This window comes from Rhinolophus hipposideros (genome assembly GCF_964194185.1).
Source record: "Rhinolophus hipposideros genome assembly, chromosome: 1".
In the NCBI taxonomy this organism is placed as follows: domain Eukaryota; kingdom Metazoa; phylum Chordata; class Mammalia; order Chiroptera; family Rhinolophidae; genus Rhinolophus; species Rhinolophus hipposideros.
This window is the reverse complement of record NC_138047.1, coordinates 14,165,591-14,184,215: the sequence shown is the minus strand read 5'-3', so window position 1 is coordinate 14,184,215 and position 18,625 is coordinate 14,165,591. Positions and strand designations below refer to the sequence as shown.

At 35.2% G+C, this 18,625-nt stretch overlaps 1 protein-coding gene across 1 annotated transcript in view; it reads left to right on the top strand.

Moving 5' to 3' along the window:
• The window catches only part of ARMC3 (armadillo repeat containing 3), a 67,866-nt gene that overhangs the window by 8,575 nt on the left and 40,666 nt on the right, over positions 1–18,625 (top strand). The window contains exons 2-4 of the mRNA XM_081078315.1: positions 5,945–6,128; positions 17,048–17,200; positions 17,301–17,406. Coding sequence (XP_080934441.1) covers positions 6,002–6,128; positions 17,048–17,200; positions 17,301–17,406 — 386 coding nt within the window. The 5' untranslated portion in view covers positions 5,945–6,001. The remainder of the gene's footprint in view (positions 1–5,944; positions 6,129–17,047; positions 17,201–17,300; positions 17,407–18,625) is intronic.

Genomic DNA, 18,625 nt, shown 5'->3' with positions numbered 1-18,625 from the left:
TACACGTACATATTCATAACAAATAAGGAAAAAATCCTCATTATAATTACAGCCTTTTTCTGTAACTGGTCATATGGTCATAGTTGGTATTTACAACTGCCTTATTCCACTACCCATTCCATATCCCTTGCCCTCAGCAGATGCCACTGCTCATCTTGGTTCTTTGCCTGGTGGAGTGACCTATCATCATTTCTGAGGGGTCTAGGCCATTAGTAGTCCTGCCTGGATTGGATTGTTGTTTTCCATCGACTTTCATCTTAAGGCATGTAATACTAGGAGACACCTTAAGGGATCTGCTGTATTCCAGATATGCTCTTCCTCACCTCTGTTTTGGAGCAGCAGTCTGATTTCCCCTTGGTGGACGGGATCAATCACCCAGCCAGCACAGTAACTCCTTTCTTTGCCTGCTGATTGAGAGGCATGAGGAGCCCAAAGTGGCCAGGTGGCCGTCTAAATGGAATCACTCTTGTGTCTCCTCAGGGAGGCATTCCTTTGGAACGAAAACCTCTAGGTTAGCAGAGCATAAGGCCAAGGAGACAGCAAGCAAAAATTTAGCTATGGGGTCACTAGAGGTAATAATGAGAGGTGCCACTCCCATTTTCACCTCTTGGTTCCTGGGCCCATGAACTCTGGCTATGGGAGAAGCAGCGCCATATATTGGACACTGATTCAGAACTTATACTGGAAAACCTTGAACTATACTGAAGCCTCCTGGAGAAACTTGTCCCCAGGTCTACGAGGTATTGCCACCTAGCTGGCCCTGTAACTGAGTCTGTAAAGGGCCATTCTATCAAGCCAGCTGCTTTAGGATGGTGGGAACCAAGGTAAGACCAGTGAATTCCATGAGCATGGGCCCAGTGTCACACTTCTTTTGCTGCGGAGTGAGCTCCTTGACCAGGAGCGATGCTGTGTGGTGCATCCTTGCTGTGTCTCTCTCACTTTCAGGATTTCTACCTTAAATTTCTAGCTGTTCAGGTAAGGCTGCAGCTTTCCACTTCTATGGGGATTTGGGAGATTCTTTAGGGAAGAAAGCCACCCACTCACAATACTTATCAATTGGAGATTTTAAGGATTACACTTTAGCTTCTGTCTGCTTTTTCAAAAAGTATTTTCTTCATAACTACAAAGAAAAAAATGGCAATAACCATCAATAATCACTTTATTATATATATAATACATATATAAATATATATATATATAAATATATATATAAATATATATATATATAATCACATATTGATAGGTACATCAATATGTACCTATCAATAATCACTTTAAATGTAAATGGATTAAATGCTCCAATCAAAAGACATAGGGTGGCTGAGTGGATAAGAAAGCAAGACCCTTGTATGTGCTGTATACAAGAGACTCACCTCAGATCAAAAGACACACACAGGCTGAAAGTGAAGGGTTGGAGTAACATATTTCACGCAAATGGAAATGAGAAAAAAGCTGGAGTTGCAATACTTATATCTGACAAAATAGACTTTAAAATGAAGAATATATTAAAAGACAAAGATGGGCACTACATAATAATAAAGGGATCAATCCGACAAAAGGACATAACCCTAGTAGTCATCTATATACACAACATAGGAGCACCTAAATATATAAAACAGGTACTGATGGACATAAAGACAGAGATCAACAGTAACACTATCATAGTAGGGGACTTCAACACACCACTGACAACAAGGGACAGGTTTTCCAGACAGAAAATCAATATGGAAACAATGGCCTTAAATGGCACATTGGACCAGTTGGATTTAATCAATATTTTCAGAGCATTTCACGCCAAAGCTGCAGAATACACGTTCTTCTCAAGTTCTTTTCATGGGACATTTTCCAAGATAGACCACGTTTTAGGCAACAAAAGAAGTCTTGATAAATTTAAGAAAATTGAAATCATACCAAATGTCTTCTCTGACCAGAGTGCTATGAAATGAGAAATCAACTACAGGAAAAAAAACAGGAAGACACACAAATTTATGGAGGCTGAATAACATGTTACTAAATAATAAATGGGTCAACCATGAGATGAAGAAAGAAATCAAAAGATATCTCAAGACAAACAAAAATTAAAACATAATGACCCAAAATCTATGGGATGCAGAGAAAGTCATCCTAAGAGGGAAATTCATAGCACTGCAGGCCTACCTAAAGAAAAAAGAAAAGTCACTAATCAACAGTTTATCTTCACACTTAAGTGATCTGGGAAAAGAACAGCAAAACAAGCCCAAAGGGAGTACAAGGAAGGAGATAATAAAGATCAGAGCAGAAATAAATGAAATAGAAACCAGAAAAATAATACAACAATACAAAAGATCAATGAATCCAAGAGTTAGTTCTTAGAGAAGATAAACAAAATCGACTCATCAAAAAAAAAGAGAGAAACCAAATTAATAAAATCAGAAATGAAAAAGGAGAAGTAATAACAGACACCACAGAACTACAAAAAGTTTTAAGAAATTACTATGAGCAACTATATACCAACAAATTAGACAATCTGGAAGAAATGGACAATTTTCTAAAAGCATACAACCTTCCAAGGCTAACTCAAAAAGAAACGGAAAACCTGAATAGACTGATTACCACTAGGGAAATTGAATCAGTAATCAACAAGCTCCCAACGAACAAAAGCCCTGGACCAGATGGCTTTCCAGGTGAATTTTACAAAGTAGTCAAAAAAGGATTATCACCTATTCTCCTCAAGCTATTCCAAAAAATCCAGAAGGAGGGAAGGCTCCCAAACACTTTTTACAAGGCCACTATCACTCTGATCCCAAAATCAGACAAAGACATTACAAACAAAGAAAACCACAGGCCAATATACCTAATGAACATAAATACTAAAATCCTCAACAAAATATTAGTGAACAGAATTCAGCAATACATTAAAAATACACTATGATCAAGTGGAATTCATTCCTGTTAAGCAAGGGTGGTTCAACATCCGCAAATCAAGTATTGTTATACACCACATTAACAAAATGAAAAATAAAATGAAAAATAAAAATCATATAATCATATCAATAGATGCAGAAAAAGCATTTGATAAAATCCAGCAGCCATTTATGATAAAAACTCTTAAGAAAGTGGGAATAGAGGGACCATATCTCAACATAATAAAGGCCATGTATGATAAACCCACAGCTAACATCATACTCAATGGGGAAAAGCTAAAACCATTCCCCCTAAGATCAGAAACAAGGCAAGGATTGCCACTTTCTCCACTTCTATTCAACATAGTGCTGCAAGTTCTAGCCACAGCAATCAGACAAGAAAAAGCAATAAAAGGCATCTAAATTGGTAAGGAGGAAGTAAAATTGTCATTATATGCAGATGACATGATACTATATAGAGAGAACCCTAAAGACTCCACCAAAAACTATTAGAACTGATAAATGAATTTAGTAAAGTAGCAGGATACAAAATTAATATTCAGAAATCAGTTGCATTTGTATATACCAATAATAAAATGTCAAGAGGAGAAAATAAGAAAACAATCTCATTTGCAATTGCTTCATAGACTATAAAATACCTGGGAATAAATTTAACCAAAGAAGTAAAAGATCTGTACTCATAAAATTATAAGACACTGAAGAGAGCAATTAAAGAAGATACAAATAGATGGAAATACCATGCTCATGGATAGGAAGAATTAATATAGTTAAAATGTTCATACTACCTAAGGCAATATACAGATTCAACACAATTCATATCAAACTACCAAGGACATTTTTCACAGAAATAGAACATACAATCCTAAAATTTATGTGGAACCATAAAAGACCCTGGATAGCCTCTGCAATCTTGAGAAATAAGAACAAAGTGGGAGGTATAATGATACCTGACATCAATTTATACTACAAGGCTACAGTAATCAAAACAGCATGGTACTGGCATAAAAACAGACACATAGATCAATGGAACAGAATAGAGAGCCCAGAAATAAATCCATGCCTATATGGTCATTTAATCTACGACAATGGAAGCAAGAACTTACAGTGGGGTAAAGACAGTCTATTCAATAAATGATACTGGAAAACCTGGACAGACACATGCAAAAAAAATGAAGCTGGACCACCTCCTTACACCATATACAAGAATAAATTCAGAATGGATTAAAAACTTAAATGTAAGATCTGAAACCATAAAACTCCTAGAAGAATATATAGAAAGAAACTTTACAGACATTACCCAGAGTAAGATTTTTACTGATATATCCCCTTGGGCAAGGGAAGTAAGAGAAAAAATAAATATGTGGAATTACATCAAACTAAAAAGTTTTTTCACAGCAAAGGAAACCATCAAGAAAACAAAAAGGAATCCTACTGATTGGGAGAACATATTTGCCAATGATATATCCGATAGGGGGTTAATATCCAAAATTTATAAAAAAAACTCACTCAACTCATCTCCAAAAAACAAGCAACCCAATTAAAAAATGGGCAGAAGACATAAAGAGACATTTTTTAAAGAGGACATACAGATGGCAAACAGACATATGAAAAAATGGTCAACCTCACTAATCTTTAGAGAAATGCAAATAAAAACCACAATGAGATACCACCTCACCCCAGTCAAAATGGTTATTGTCAATAAATCAACAAACAACAAGTGCTGGAAAAGATGTGGAGAAAATGGAACCCTTGTGCACTGTTCGTGGGATTGCAGATTGGTGCAGCCACTATGGAAAACAGTATGGAGATATCTCAAAAAACTGAAAATGGAACTACCTTATGACCCAACAATTCCACTCCTAGGTATCTATCCAGAGAAATCCAAAACTCTAATTTGAAAAAATTTATGCACCCCGATGTTTATTGCAGCACTATACACAATAGCCAAAACATGGAAACAACCGAAATGCCCATCAGTAGATGACTGGATTAAGAAATTGTGGTACATTTATACAATGGAATATTATGCAGCCATAAAGAAGAATGAAATCTTACCATTTGCAACAATATGGATGGACCTAGAGAACATGCTAAGTGAAATAAGTCAGACAGAAAGACAAACACCACATGATCTCACTTATATGTGGAATCTAAAGTAAAGAATAAATGAATGAACTAAGCAGAATCAGTCTCAGAGACATAGAGGAAAAACTGAGGGTTGCTAGATGGAGTGGGGTGGGGATAAGGGGGAAGGTGAGGGGATTAGAAAGCACAGTCAGTAACCACAAGATGGCCACAGGGATATGAAAGTCAATTTGGGAATGTAATCAATAATGTTGTACAGATTTTGTAGGGTATCCGATGGACACTTGTCCCATTAGGGAGACCACCTCAGGGATGATGTAGATGCCTGATCACTGCACTGTACACCTGAAGCTGAAGCTGAACAATAATGAATGTCAACTACAATTTTATATGAATATATAGTTACAAGAAGTGGAGTACAGCATTAGGAATAGAAACAGTGGAAATGTAATGGCTCTGTGTGATGTCAGAGGGGTAGTAGGTGTGGGGAGGGGGGTTATCACTGTGTGAGGGATATAAATGATAAATGTCTATTACATTGTTTTGTACACCTGAAACTAATAAAAAACAAATATTTTCTTCAGATCTTAAAATTGTTGGTGGTGGAAGGTTGTATGAGCACCTTCACTTGAATACCATTACTGAAAGTTCCAGTAATTATTTTTATCTATATTTATTTAGATATTTATTTATATCTATTTAGATATTTATTTATATCTATTTATTTATTTTACCTATAAAACACTTTGGAGTAGGGGGAATGAGAAAAGATGGGGCAAATGGTTAGGGAGAGTGATGTTATGGTAATAAATAGACCTGTTTCCTTGAGCCTCTGTCCCAAAACAATTAATTACATTATGTTCTGACTGACCTTAGTCCCTCTTATAGTAAATATTGGAAAGTATACTTTTTTTTTTGGTACAACTTTCTAAAGTTGTGTTTGCTTTTATTATTAGGAATTGAATGACCTGCATATAGAAGTGCTTTCAGTGGTAGCCAACTGCCTTGAAGATATGGATACGGTGGTGCTGATTCAGCAGACAGGAGGTCTTAAGAAGCTCCTAACATTTGCAGAAAACTCTACAATTCCTGATATTCAGAAGAATGCAGCAAAAGCAATTACTATAGCAGCTTATAATCGTATGTCTCATTTTATATTAACTATACATCCATATTCTCTGTTGTATTTTTTATTTTGATTAGTAGTACTAACAGACACTAGAGTATTTGTCTGCTTTTTAAATGACCACTTGAGAATAGTGCTATACATACTATTTAAGGCCAAAATTAACCTCAATGACAGCGAGTTCAAGTAGGGATTGCTTTGTTAAGGATATAATAAACTCAATATGATTTAATTGTAACCCTATCTTTTTTAAACAATTCAATCCTAAATTAAGTTTTAAGCTTTTATTTCTCTTAATTTTGGATTTATGCAGAATGTATGCAATGCTTGTGATCCATAAAACAGTGTTTCAATAAATCCATTTGGAATGATATCTATATAGTAATTTCAAGTTTGAGCTGGAGTCAGCGTCATGTTATAGAGTGAAAAATAGTACGCTCATACTATATACATAATACAATTTTCATCTCAGTGGCAAGCTATGCTGACATAAATCTGTAAAATATGAGAGATTAATTATATCACAAGCACCAAAGATGAAATTATGGTTTTAATTTATGTATATTTGGAGTATTTTACTTAGCAAATGATGTGACTTTATTTTCCCCCATCCACATCACTCCTCACATAAATGATGACAACTTTGACTAGTTTAAGTGATTTATACTCTAAACATACGTACTCATATTTGTATATATGTCTATGTGTATGTTATAAGAAACATTTCCTTTTCAACCCATATGGGATTTCTCAAGGCAAAGTTTCAATATACGAAGCCAAATTTCATTGTTCAGTACATGGTAGATATAGAGTGGTCTTGTGAGTTATATTACATGTGCCAAATCTAAAGACAGGCTGTAAAATTAAGGTTCTTAATATTGGCAAAAGTTGGTTGATTCAGCGTTCTGTGGAACTAGAGCATATCATATCTGGTCAGTTCTTTTTTCATCTATCCCAGGCCGTCTTTGCTATTTGAGACCCAAGGAGACAGAGCAGTGGGAAGATAGGGACATTCTCACATCTAAGATTTTTGCATAATCTTTTCGGATTAATGAAGTTTAGCCATTGGAAGATTGTTCCAGCCCCTTGTAAGTCTCATGAGTGTACCACCCATCATATGATGCAGTAGTGGAAATAGCACTGCAGGGAGAGTTCCTGGCATTCTAGTTCTACCTCTAGTCCCATTACTGGCACTTCACTGACCTAAGTATGTGACTATAAATAAGTGAACTATAGAGTCTCTGGATCTATTTATTAATGATTTATTGAACCACCCACTTGGTGTCAATAAACCAAGAACAGGCAAGTAAACAGGCAATCACAATGCAGTGTTAAATGTGCTTGATGATGGAAAAACAGGGTCACCCAGGAGGGTCACCTAATGCAGACTTGGATCAGATAAGTCCTCCTGAAACAGGAAGGACCTAGCTAGGCTAGGACCCCGAGGAAATAATAGAAATTGGCTGGTCAAAGACAGTCCTAGTGGGATGGGGGAGTATCAGCAGTGCTCTAAGGGAAAGGAACAGTGTTGATACAGGCCAGGGAGGGAGAGAGCATGGTGAGTTCCAGAACTGAAGGTTTTCAGAATGCTTACTGAGTAGAATGCAGCAGAAAACTGAGAGTTAAGTGTGTAGAAGTAATGAGGAGCCAAATGTTAATGGGCGTTCTAAGCCAAGTTAAGGATTTTGAATTTTACTTTGATGGTGACTAAGAGCCTTGAGTTGACGTATAGAGGGGAGGGTACATTACACATTTTCACTTTTTAAAGAAAACTCTTTCTTTCTGCAAAATGGAGAAGAGATTGGAAGTATGCAGGACCAGACAGAAGGGGGTTGCTGGGGTGTTCTAGATGACAGGTGAAGGGGTCTTGAAACAGAGATGTGGTGGTTGGGATGGACTCAGGGGCATTTACAAGGAGAACCACCAGCACAGTGCTTGCATGTTGGAAGGGTCCATAATTGTGGAATGACTACGTGGGTTGGGGGAGGAAGAGGTGATGTCAAGGATGAGGCCAGCTTTCCGGCTTGGACAGCTGGAAGTAGAATGATGCCACTTACAGAAATGGGGAACTCAAGAAGAGGAGCAGGTTTTGACTGAAGGAAATGAAATGAGTTTTATTTTTTAAATGGTGGTAAAATGCGCATTATAGAAAATTTACCATCTTAACCATTTAAGTAACCAATAAGTGAATCCACTTAACCATTAAGTAAATTCACATTGTTGTGCTCTCATCGCCACCATTCATCCACAGAACCCTTCATCTCGCGAAAGTGACATTCTGTACCCATTAAGCACTAAGTCCCCAGTCCACCCTCCCTGCAGTCCCTGGCAACCACCATTCTTTCTGCATCTCTGATTCTGACTATTCTAGATACTTTTGTAAGGGGAATTACATAATAATTGTCCTTTTGTGACTGGCTTATTTCACTTAGCATGATGTCAGGTTTATCCATGTTGTGTCAGAATTTCCTTCCTTTTTAAGACTGAATAATATTCTATTGAATATATAGACCACATTTTGTTGATCCATTCATCCACTGATGGACATCTGGCTTGCTTCCACCTTCAGGCTATGTGAATAATGCTGCTCTGAATAAGGATGTACAAATATCTCTTTAAGTCCCTGCTTTCAACTCTTTGGGGTATATACCCAGAAGCGGAATTGCTGGATCATATGGCAATTCTCTGTTTAATCTTTTGAGGAATCGCCATAATGTTTTCCAAAGTGGCTACACCATGTTATATTCCTATCAGCAGTGCACATGGGTTCCAATTTCTCCTCTTCTCACCAACACTTGCTATTTTTCAGTTTTTACATCCTCATGGGTGTGAGGTGTTATCTCACTGTGTTTTGGTTTGCATTTCCCGAATGATTAGTGATGTTAAACATCTTCTTATGTGCTTAGTGGCCAGCTGTATGTCTTCTTTGGAGAAATGTCTATTCAAATCCTTTGCCCAGTTTTTAACAAGATTGTTTATTTTTTGTTGTTGTTGAATTGAGTTCTTCATATATTTCGGATACTAACTCCTTATCAGATAATGATCTGCAAATAGTTTCTGCCATTCTGTGGGTTGCCCTTTCACTCTATTGTGTCCTTTGATGCATAGTTTTTAATATTGATGTGTCTGATTTACCCATGTTTTTTCTTTTTTGCCTGTGCTTTGGGTACCAAATCCAATAAATCATTACTGACATTAAATCCAATGTCATGAAGCTTTTCCCCTGTTTTCTTCACATAGTGTTACCGTTTGGAAGAAACTGTACATTTAGGTCTTACATTTAGGTCTTTGATCTATTTTGAATTGTTTTTGTATATGGTGTAAGTATCTAACTTCATTCTTTTGCATGTAAATACCCAGTGTTCCCAGCACCATTTGTTGAAATCCATCCTTTATTTGTAACACAAAGAATTTTGACAAGATAGTATCTAAGTCCCATCTGGCACTTAATGTTTTATGAATCTACTTCCATACAGTTCTAAAATGAGTACATTCCAGTTCCAATTTGTATTTCCTCGCCCTTTATTTTAGAATCTAATAACTAAATCTGTATTTATTTAATCTACACCCTTTGTGATTTTTTTCACATTCCCTCAACCATCAGTTTTTCTGACTGAAGAATCCTTATCTTATTTAGTCTCTCCCCATAAATCATGTCCTCAGGCTATCCTGTAATCGTTCTCTTACTTTTCTGGACTTTCTGTTGTTCATGATACCCTCCTTGAAATGTGGTGATAAGTATGAACAGCATTTTAAAAACATGCACCATCATTTTATGAGTTATTTTCATATTCAGTCTTATGAATCTAGTGTTTTAGTCAGCCTTTTGACCATATCAGTACATTGGGCTAATCCTTTGAAGAGACCTCTAGTGAACCCCAGATCCCATTTCTCAGTCAGGACCAGAGCTAAAGTTCTTTCATTTTAAATACTAATATTTTTTATTTATAGTTTAAAAATGCAAAATTTGCTTCAAGGATAATATTGCATTTTCACTGATCAATGTGTACAGTGTTCTATGAAGTCTTGAAAAGGTATACTCTTTGCTTACTACTTAACAAATATTTATAGTATTTATGCTGCATGTAGGCAGTATTCTACAAGATAGGGATAAACAATGAATGAGATAAATAAATAAATATTTGTTGAATAGGCAAAATATGTATTTCCTATGGAGTGCAGAATTATGGAAGTTTGCTATTTATCTTTTAGCTCAACTTTATAAATTATATTGTACAGTTCTTTTTCTCTTTATTTTTAATTTATTTTGATCTGTCACAGATGAAGAGTGGTATGTTGTTTTCCACTATGTTATTTGTTTATTTTCCCTTGTAATTTTATTTTAACTAATTCTGATTTATTTAACACTGTTTTATCTCCACTACATGTTTTTTTTTAAAACTTCACTTACTGCTTATCAACTTTAAATTCTAATTTAATATTAAGATTGCCATGTGTTACCAAACATGGTCTTGGCAGAAAACAGCTCTGTAAACTCCAGATGGTTAATTAAAGAGATAAATGAAGAAATTACTTTCAGAAGTACAGTTAGGGTTAAGGGAACAAACAAAGGATGGTGAGGTCCCTACAAATTAGCAAAATTGAGAAATCTTCACTACCACTAGATCCAAACACAGGGTGATGAAACATTGTTAGATTTATTTTTACAACTATTTTATTTGGCCTTATTTATGACATCATGTTTTATGCTTCCTATTTTTTCTATGCTATCTCCTTTGTTTTATTTCTTTCTCTTTTTCTTTCTTTCTTGTTTGTTACATAGATTATTAAAAAATAAATGGTTATTTTAAAGAGAAAGTTATGATATTTTACTTCCATAATTCTTCCCCTTCCTGATGTTTATAAGTTTCATAGGGGGCTATAGATTTTCCTCCCTAAAATCTATATAAACCTCTTTTTCAAGAATTACTTTGCCATTACATTCAATTTCATCCACATGTACCATTTAGAGTTATTTACATATCAGATCTGTTTCAGTGTACATTATAAATTTGTCACAATAAAACATACCCATTCTTAAGATTTCATTTTGAATCATCTCTCAATTAATCAGAGTATATTTATTCAGGAATAGTCAAGAGTAGTGTACTTTTCCAAGAGGACCTGTGAATGTTTGTTGCCATCATACTTATATGACCGTTCAGTTGGGTTTAGAATTCTTGCGTTGTAACATTATGTCAAATTTCTGTGAACCTTGCTTTTGTGGAGTCTGAATTTGATTTCCATTCTTTTGTATATAAGATGCTTTCTTTTTGTATTTGGGTAGAATCCTTTATCCTATGGTTCAAAAATTTTGCGAAAATGTGTCTGAGACTCTCCCTGTCTGCTTATAAAGCCTTTTGATCTCCAGAATCATGTTTTATTTTTCCTAAGGAAACAATTTTTTCTATTATACTTTTTATTATTGTTTTTGTTCAATTTAATATTTTGCCCCAGGATTATTTATCATCTTTAGACCATTTCTGTTCTCTTTCTTCCACACCTATCACACACTCTTTCATAATTTTGGTTTTTAATGTTTTATTCACCATGGAATGAGGAGTGCTCTGCCTAGGCCTGGTTTTGATAGACAAGGCTTATGTGGTACCTTTTGCCTATTTCCCCATCAATTGAGAAAGCAATGGAATCCTTTAGCCCAGTTTTGGATGATGATAAGGCTTCTCTCTAATGTGGCATTGCAGAACTAACATGCTATTTCCTCCTGGTCCCACTGGTTATATAAGAGGAAGTTGATAAAAGTTTGGCGCATTCTGAGGAGCCTATAATTGTTCATTGACCATATGTAGTTTATGGAAATTTGTTTCTTCCTCTTTTGTCCCTGCTCAGGGCCTTTTTTTTCTCCTTTTCTTCTTCATCAACCTCTTTGAAAAACTAATCAATTTTAAATAACTCCACATCTTCATCTTGTCTCCATCAGCCTCCTGCATGTGACTTCTGCTTCCACCATTCCACAAAAACAGTCCTTGTAGAATTTGACCTTGACCTCCCAACTCCCAAACCCTACAGATACATCTTCAGTCTTTTCCTTACTTGATCTCTTTGTGGCATTCCACACTGTGGATGTCCCCCTCCTCCGGAAAACTCTTTGATCACCATAACACCCATCTTCCCTGATGCTGCTCCTAATCATCAGACCCACCTTTTGACTTTACCTCTCATCCACCTATTATGTCAGTATTAAACTTGCCTTCCCTATCTTCTGTCTTGTCTCCCTGAGAATCTCACTTGTGACTGACGTTTCAGCCGACTTCTTCTTTGCTTATGAATCCCAAATCTGTATCTAATTATGACCTGTCTTCTGACTTCTTGCCTATATTTCTGATGAATTCCAAGAACATCCAACTATATTACCCGAACTCAACTTTTGAGGTGTCTTTAATTTCTTTGAAAATATGATGAAAAAGTTTTCCCCTCTCCCCCCACCAAAGGCAGATATGCACAACATTCAGCATATAATTTCAGGGAGTTTGTAGACTGCTGGAACCCATCTATGCCTTCAGGATCCATGAACTCCAAGTCCCTAACTGTTGGACTAGAATAATTAGAATAAACAGGATCAAGTCTAGATGCCTTAGCTTGGAATCAGAGATTCTTCCATACTATCATATGGCCATTGGTTATCAGTTTGTTCTTGCTCAGATCCATTGCGCTGTGGAGCATATAACTTATGTTAGACCACAATTTTTATACATATTTGCTCTTTTTAGGCCTTTAGTCTGGATTCTGATTTTAGAAATCCTATTTTGACCTATTGGTATCCACGTTCTTCAAATGGCTAGGCTCAAAGGGAAAATCAAATTTTCTAATTCTGTTGCTTTTTTAGGTTTCTATAAGATAACTGGTTTTTCCATCTTCCTGTAAGACATTTTAAAATGTACTTTCTCATGCTTTAACTTAGTATAGCCTATTCTGCTTTAAATATACTGCTAGTTTCCTTAAAGCATAGCCTTCATCTATCCTTGGTATTGCAGGTTAAAGCAAAAAGCTGTGCGTGAACTCAGGTAGTCTGACCTGCTACTTTAGAATATCAAGAAAACACAGGACAAAAGCTAATTTCCATTGCTTAGCAGAACCACCATTTTCCAGATGGGATGAGATTTACATCTACCCTAACGTCGTTTGACCAGCTGCCCAAGTGTATGATAGTAGCAATCCTTCACTGTTGTCTTGCAGGTATCATCTGTTCCTGTAAAAGCTTATATTTTATAACTCAGCTTGCTCAACTGGAAACTTTTCTCTATCCTTTCTATAATAGTCTACCTTCGTTCCTAAACTGTGTCCACTTTTGGTGACTGTACAAACACTAGGAAAGTGTGTTAAATGAATCTGTAAGTCTAAGGGGTGAAGAGATGGTTTCATTTTCTTATAGCCTAGGAGATACCTGGTCTGAAAGCTTAAGCCTTGGAGCCTCGAGAGAGATAAATGATTCCACAAAGATTCAAGCTTTTTCTCTGTCCACATATCCCAATAAATCCTCAAGCATGAACCCTCTCTTGATTGGAAGGACAGAGCTTTGAAAACATGTCTCTATTCCAAACTTCTCCAGAAGCAGAATCCCCCTAAGGACTTGGAACTGCCTTAGCCATGCGTTTTGGGAAGAGCTGCACACTCTGCCCAGAGCACAATACTAACTCAGAACCAATATCCTGTTTCCTAGGGCCAGTACTACAGGATAGATAGGCATCTTCCTCATTTACCTGATTATTCTCTTCTATTTTTGTGAATTTATTTACCTCTTAACGCTGTTTACCTGGCCACATCCACAATAGCTCAACTTCTCCCTCCCACTCAATTCTAGATTGGGCCTCCGTCTCAATTCTAGATTGGGCCTTCTTTTCAGGTCCTATCTGTATTTCTTGTCTACCCTTTTTTATGTTAACTGTTACCTGCCTTGACCTCTCTCTGCCAGACCCAGCCAGATCTGGCATGCCTTATTTTGTTTTAGACATGCCTTATTTGATATTAGTAACAATGGTAAATTCTAAAAATTCATCAGGTTTAACAAAGTTATCTCCTAATATTTCTGTGCTGAAAGTAAATAATCATGAAGAAGTTTTAAAATAATGGAAATAATTAGAAAACTCCATTCATAACTAGGTTTTAAAAAATGTTGCTCCTTATACTGTTGTTAAGAACAATATAATCATCGATATTCATTTATAACATTTTTTCTTTACTTTCCATAATCATCAAAGATTTTTGTGGCAATAACTATATACTTTTATAGTGCCAGGTGGGTACGAGACTAATCTGGGGGAATCACTGCATAAATTATCGAAATGTCTAACCACTATGCTGTACACCTAAAACTAATATGAAATAATATTGAATGTAAACTGTAACTAAAAAAATAAATAACTTAAACATTTTTTTTGTAGGCTAGGTTATGCAATGCCATTGACATTGTATGTCAAAAATATAGCTGAAACACACAAACACATAATACATTCTTTAGGTTTGGTGGTTGAATAGTTTTAACATGCATCACCACCATGGAACACCCAAATCAGTATGCCTTTGACCTAGCACCAGAAGGAGGAAGGTGTTAATTACCACGTTGCCACAAGGTTTATGAACTGACATTAACATCTCAGCAGGAGCAGAGGTGGCACAATAGCAATTTCTGAGAAGAGGTGAAGAAAAGAATCATTATATACAGATTTATTTTCAGTTACAAAACCTCGTGCTTTTTATTTTAGTGATACTGAACAAATGCTACTTTTAAATGACATTCCTCTATTAGTAGCAGAATTACACTGCCATGTTTATTATCTGCATAATTAAAACATAAATACTTCTTGGTGTAGCAATTCAATGAGGTACTTGGTTAATATGGTAATTCATCTTTTAAATCTATCATAGCCACACTGCCATCAGCATTTTTGAGGTTTGGTGAACACAGCTGGATTTCGAGAATACTATCAGCAGGGTTGAGAAACTAATTGCCCACAGTATTTAAATTACTTTAAAAATCTTTGCAATAATTGCATATACACTGTTTTTTGAATGCAACAATTATATACTCAAAAGTTAGTCTTTTCAAATTAATTCTTTTGGTTGATTTTCCTGATAGAACCTGTGCTTAGAATATTCTGTTTAGTAAAATTGATTTAGAGCCATTTGGGAAGGGTTAATTATAAATCTAAGCATTTTAGGTCAAATACTGTAGAAAAGTTTCAGATCTTGTTTATTCAGAGAAAACTAATCAGGCCTACATATATTTTAAAACATCTTAGAAACCATGTACTTTACTTCAGATTTAAATATTAATCAAATCTTTTTTAATGAAACCGTTATGGCCTGCTTGATTTCTAATTTTTAATGAAAGGAGCAAGGGATTAAAATGATAGGATTACAGGACATGGTTCATGATTGGTTTAAGATGAATGAACAAAACTGTTAGTAATTTAGCTTGTGCCAGATAAGGCAAGATCGTTCAGCATACATCTAGGTATCAGATGAACAAAGGCTTAAAAGTACTTGCAAATATGGTGGCATCTGAATGTGATACTGCTTCTGTGAAAGGGATGACTTAAAAAATTATGGTTGAAAGAAGACAGAAATATCTTAACTTTAAAATGCTAACCTAGTTGAGATAATTTCTGAAAAAATGTCTGGAAAAAACACACAAGTTAATTAAAATATGTATAAGTAATGAATTAGTTCCACATGTAGATGTTGTAATCTAAATTAGTATTAACATTCTTTTGCAGATTTTTATTTTAACAGAATATTGTTCTCTTATATATCAACATCCTAATAGCACATATCACACATTCTATTTTAATCATGTAAATTGACTTTATAAAGGTTAATTAATGGAGAATCAAAACAATGACAAAATTATGAAGGAACTGTAAATAAATTAGCAAGGAATTATTTGTAAGCTGTTTCTTTTCAAAGTAGTCAGTGTTACTTCTTATGGCAGTAAAACTGAGTTTGGTTTAACATATATTTTCTAGTACATGCTTTTTAATGAATAGTAACTTATTTAGAATTAACGCTAGAACACAAAACAAAAATATTAGGTTTTCATGTTCTAATTTAGTTTAATGCAATATTTGCTTTAGTATAGTAATGAGATTGTCATTTATTTTTTTAAAACTCAAACGAAATCAAGAGAAGAACATTCGGGAACAAAAAGAACATTAAAAATACTTTGGTTTTTAATTTAGTGTTTTATAATGTGGTGAATATCATGGTATGCACTTTGAGTCATAACTATTTGTTGTCAAATAAACAAAACTATGCTAATATATGTTTAGATTAAGTTTCTGGTAACTTAGCAATTAAATCACTATATTAATTTTTGCTGTATTGCAACTTAAATAAAAGATGATTATGATTTTTTATATGAAATTATAAATTCCTTAAGACTTGGAATTTATTATTTTATTTATTATTTGTTAATTTTATTATTATTTATATTATTATTTATTATTATTATTTAAGACTTGGGATCACACTTTATTGCTCATTTTTCCTTTTTCCTCTTCTCTTGAGCATCCAGCTCACCAGTACATCGTAGGCATTTTTCAAATATTGCGTTTATATTTAGAATAAACATCAAATAAATAGGTTTTTATCCTTAGCAAGACGATAAGGATGTGTGAACACAGCACCATGCCAGAAACACGACTGGTGTTAAATAGTTCTTGCTAAATCTGAAACTTGCCATAGCATTGGTATCATATAAGGGAACAGGAAAAAAGGCACTAACCATGATTCATTGTGCAGAATCCCTGTGCTCTAAAGGTTAAATAGGAGTAGACTTCGTTTGGTTTAGACTCTTTGTGATTAAAGCTAGCAAATAGTTTGAATTCCTGTCATATTTGGGATGGGGAAGTAGTACTATTTTCACTGTTTTTGCAGAAAAATTCTGATTTTTTTCCCCCTTTTGGTTTATGATAAGCTGAAAACAGAAAACTTTTTCACGAGCAAGAAGTTGAAAAGTGCCTTGTAGCCCTTCTGAGTTCTGAAAGCGATGGAACGAAAATTGCTGCTTCCCAAGCTATTTCAGCAATGTGTGAGAATTCAGGCAGCAAAGAATTTTTCAATCATCAGGGTAAGCACACTGGAAGGAACCATTTTGTACATTTTAGGTGACCATATTCTAGTTTACGTGGATGTTGGGAAAGTCACATTTTACATTTCTTTTGCTGCAGGGATTCCACAGTTAATTCAGTTGCTAAAAAGTGACAATGAAGAGGTAAGGGAAGCTGCCGCCCTGGCCCTGGCCAATCTGACCACTTGCAATCCTGCAAATGCCAAGTAAGTACAAAAAGATTCTGCCTTGGGTGGGTGATCAGAGTCCAAGAAGTGCTCATTTTAATACTTTGGCTTTCCAGGCAGTTTACCGACTCTTTCCAATGGTCCATCTTGGGATAAAACCTTTATGAAAACCTCAGGAACCCTTATGAAAATAAGTCATCAGGGAGGCCTGTTTTGCAAAGGTCCGGTCATATGCTGCATAACGACGTTTTGGTCAACGACCAAGCCTGTGGATAATGGCAGTCCCAGGAGATTATAATGGAGCTGAAAAATTGCTATTGCCTAGTGACGCTGTAACCATCATCAAGTCATAGGGCAACACGTTACTCATGTGTTTGTGGTGACGCTGGGGTAAACAATCCTGCTGTGCTGATTAAAAGCACTGTATACCATAGTTTTACTGTACCTTTTCTGTGTTTAGATAGGTTTAGGTACACAAATACCATTTAGATACACAAATATTTATAGTATTCAGTACAGTAATATGCTGTACAAGCTTGTAGCTTAGGAGCATAAGCCATACCATACAGCCTAGGTATGAGGTAAGCCAGACCATCCAGGTTCGTGTAAGAGCACTCTAGAGTGTTCACACAATGACAAAACCGCCAAAGGACACATTTCCAAGAATGTATCTCCATCATTAAGTGACACATGACTATTATAAAATCTTGACTGTTTCTGGTCTAGTTTGGAAAATGTGCAGGCAACTTGATTTAGGTCACAGGCTAACTCTTGTGGAAGGTTCTAGTACAAATAAAACTGGATAATGCTGTCTTAAAGACAACATTGTATAAATTTGATAAATCTAGAAAAAAACTTAAAAGATCCATTTTAAAATGGCATAAACATTAGATAAATCTAGAAACATTTAAAAAGTCAATTTAAGACAACATTATGGTAAATACTACAAAGAAAGGTTGGAAAGGAGCGTCCTCTGTATTCTAAGCACTATGGTATGTGATTTATATTCATTGAAAAATTTAATTATCAAGATAATCTATCAACTATTGAGGAAACTGAGGCTCTGCAAAGTTACCTAATGTTCCTGGGTATAAATATTTATTATAATAGCTGAGCTAGAAATTAAACCCAGGTCTGCTGGACTTCAAAGTTTATATTCTTTTCTCTACAGAAGTTAAGACTGCCTTATAAAACAGTAAGAATTTCTTGACGGTAACTTTTATAAACAAAATAATTATATATTCTCCCTGTATCTCAT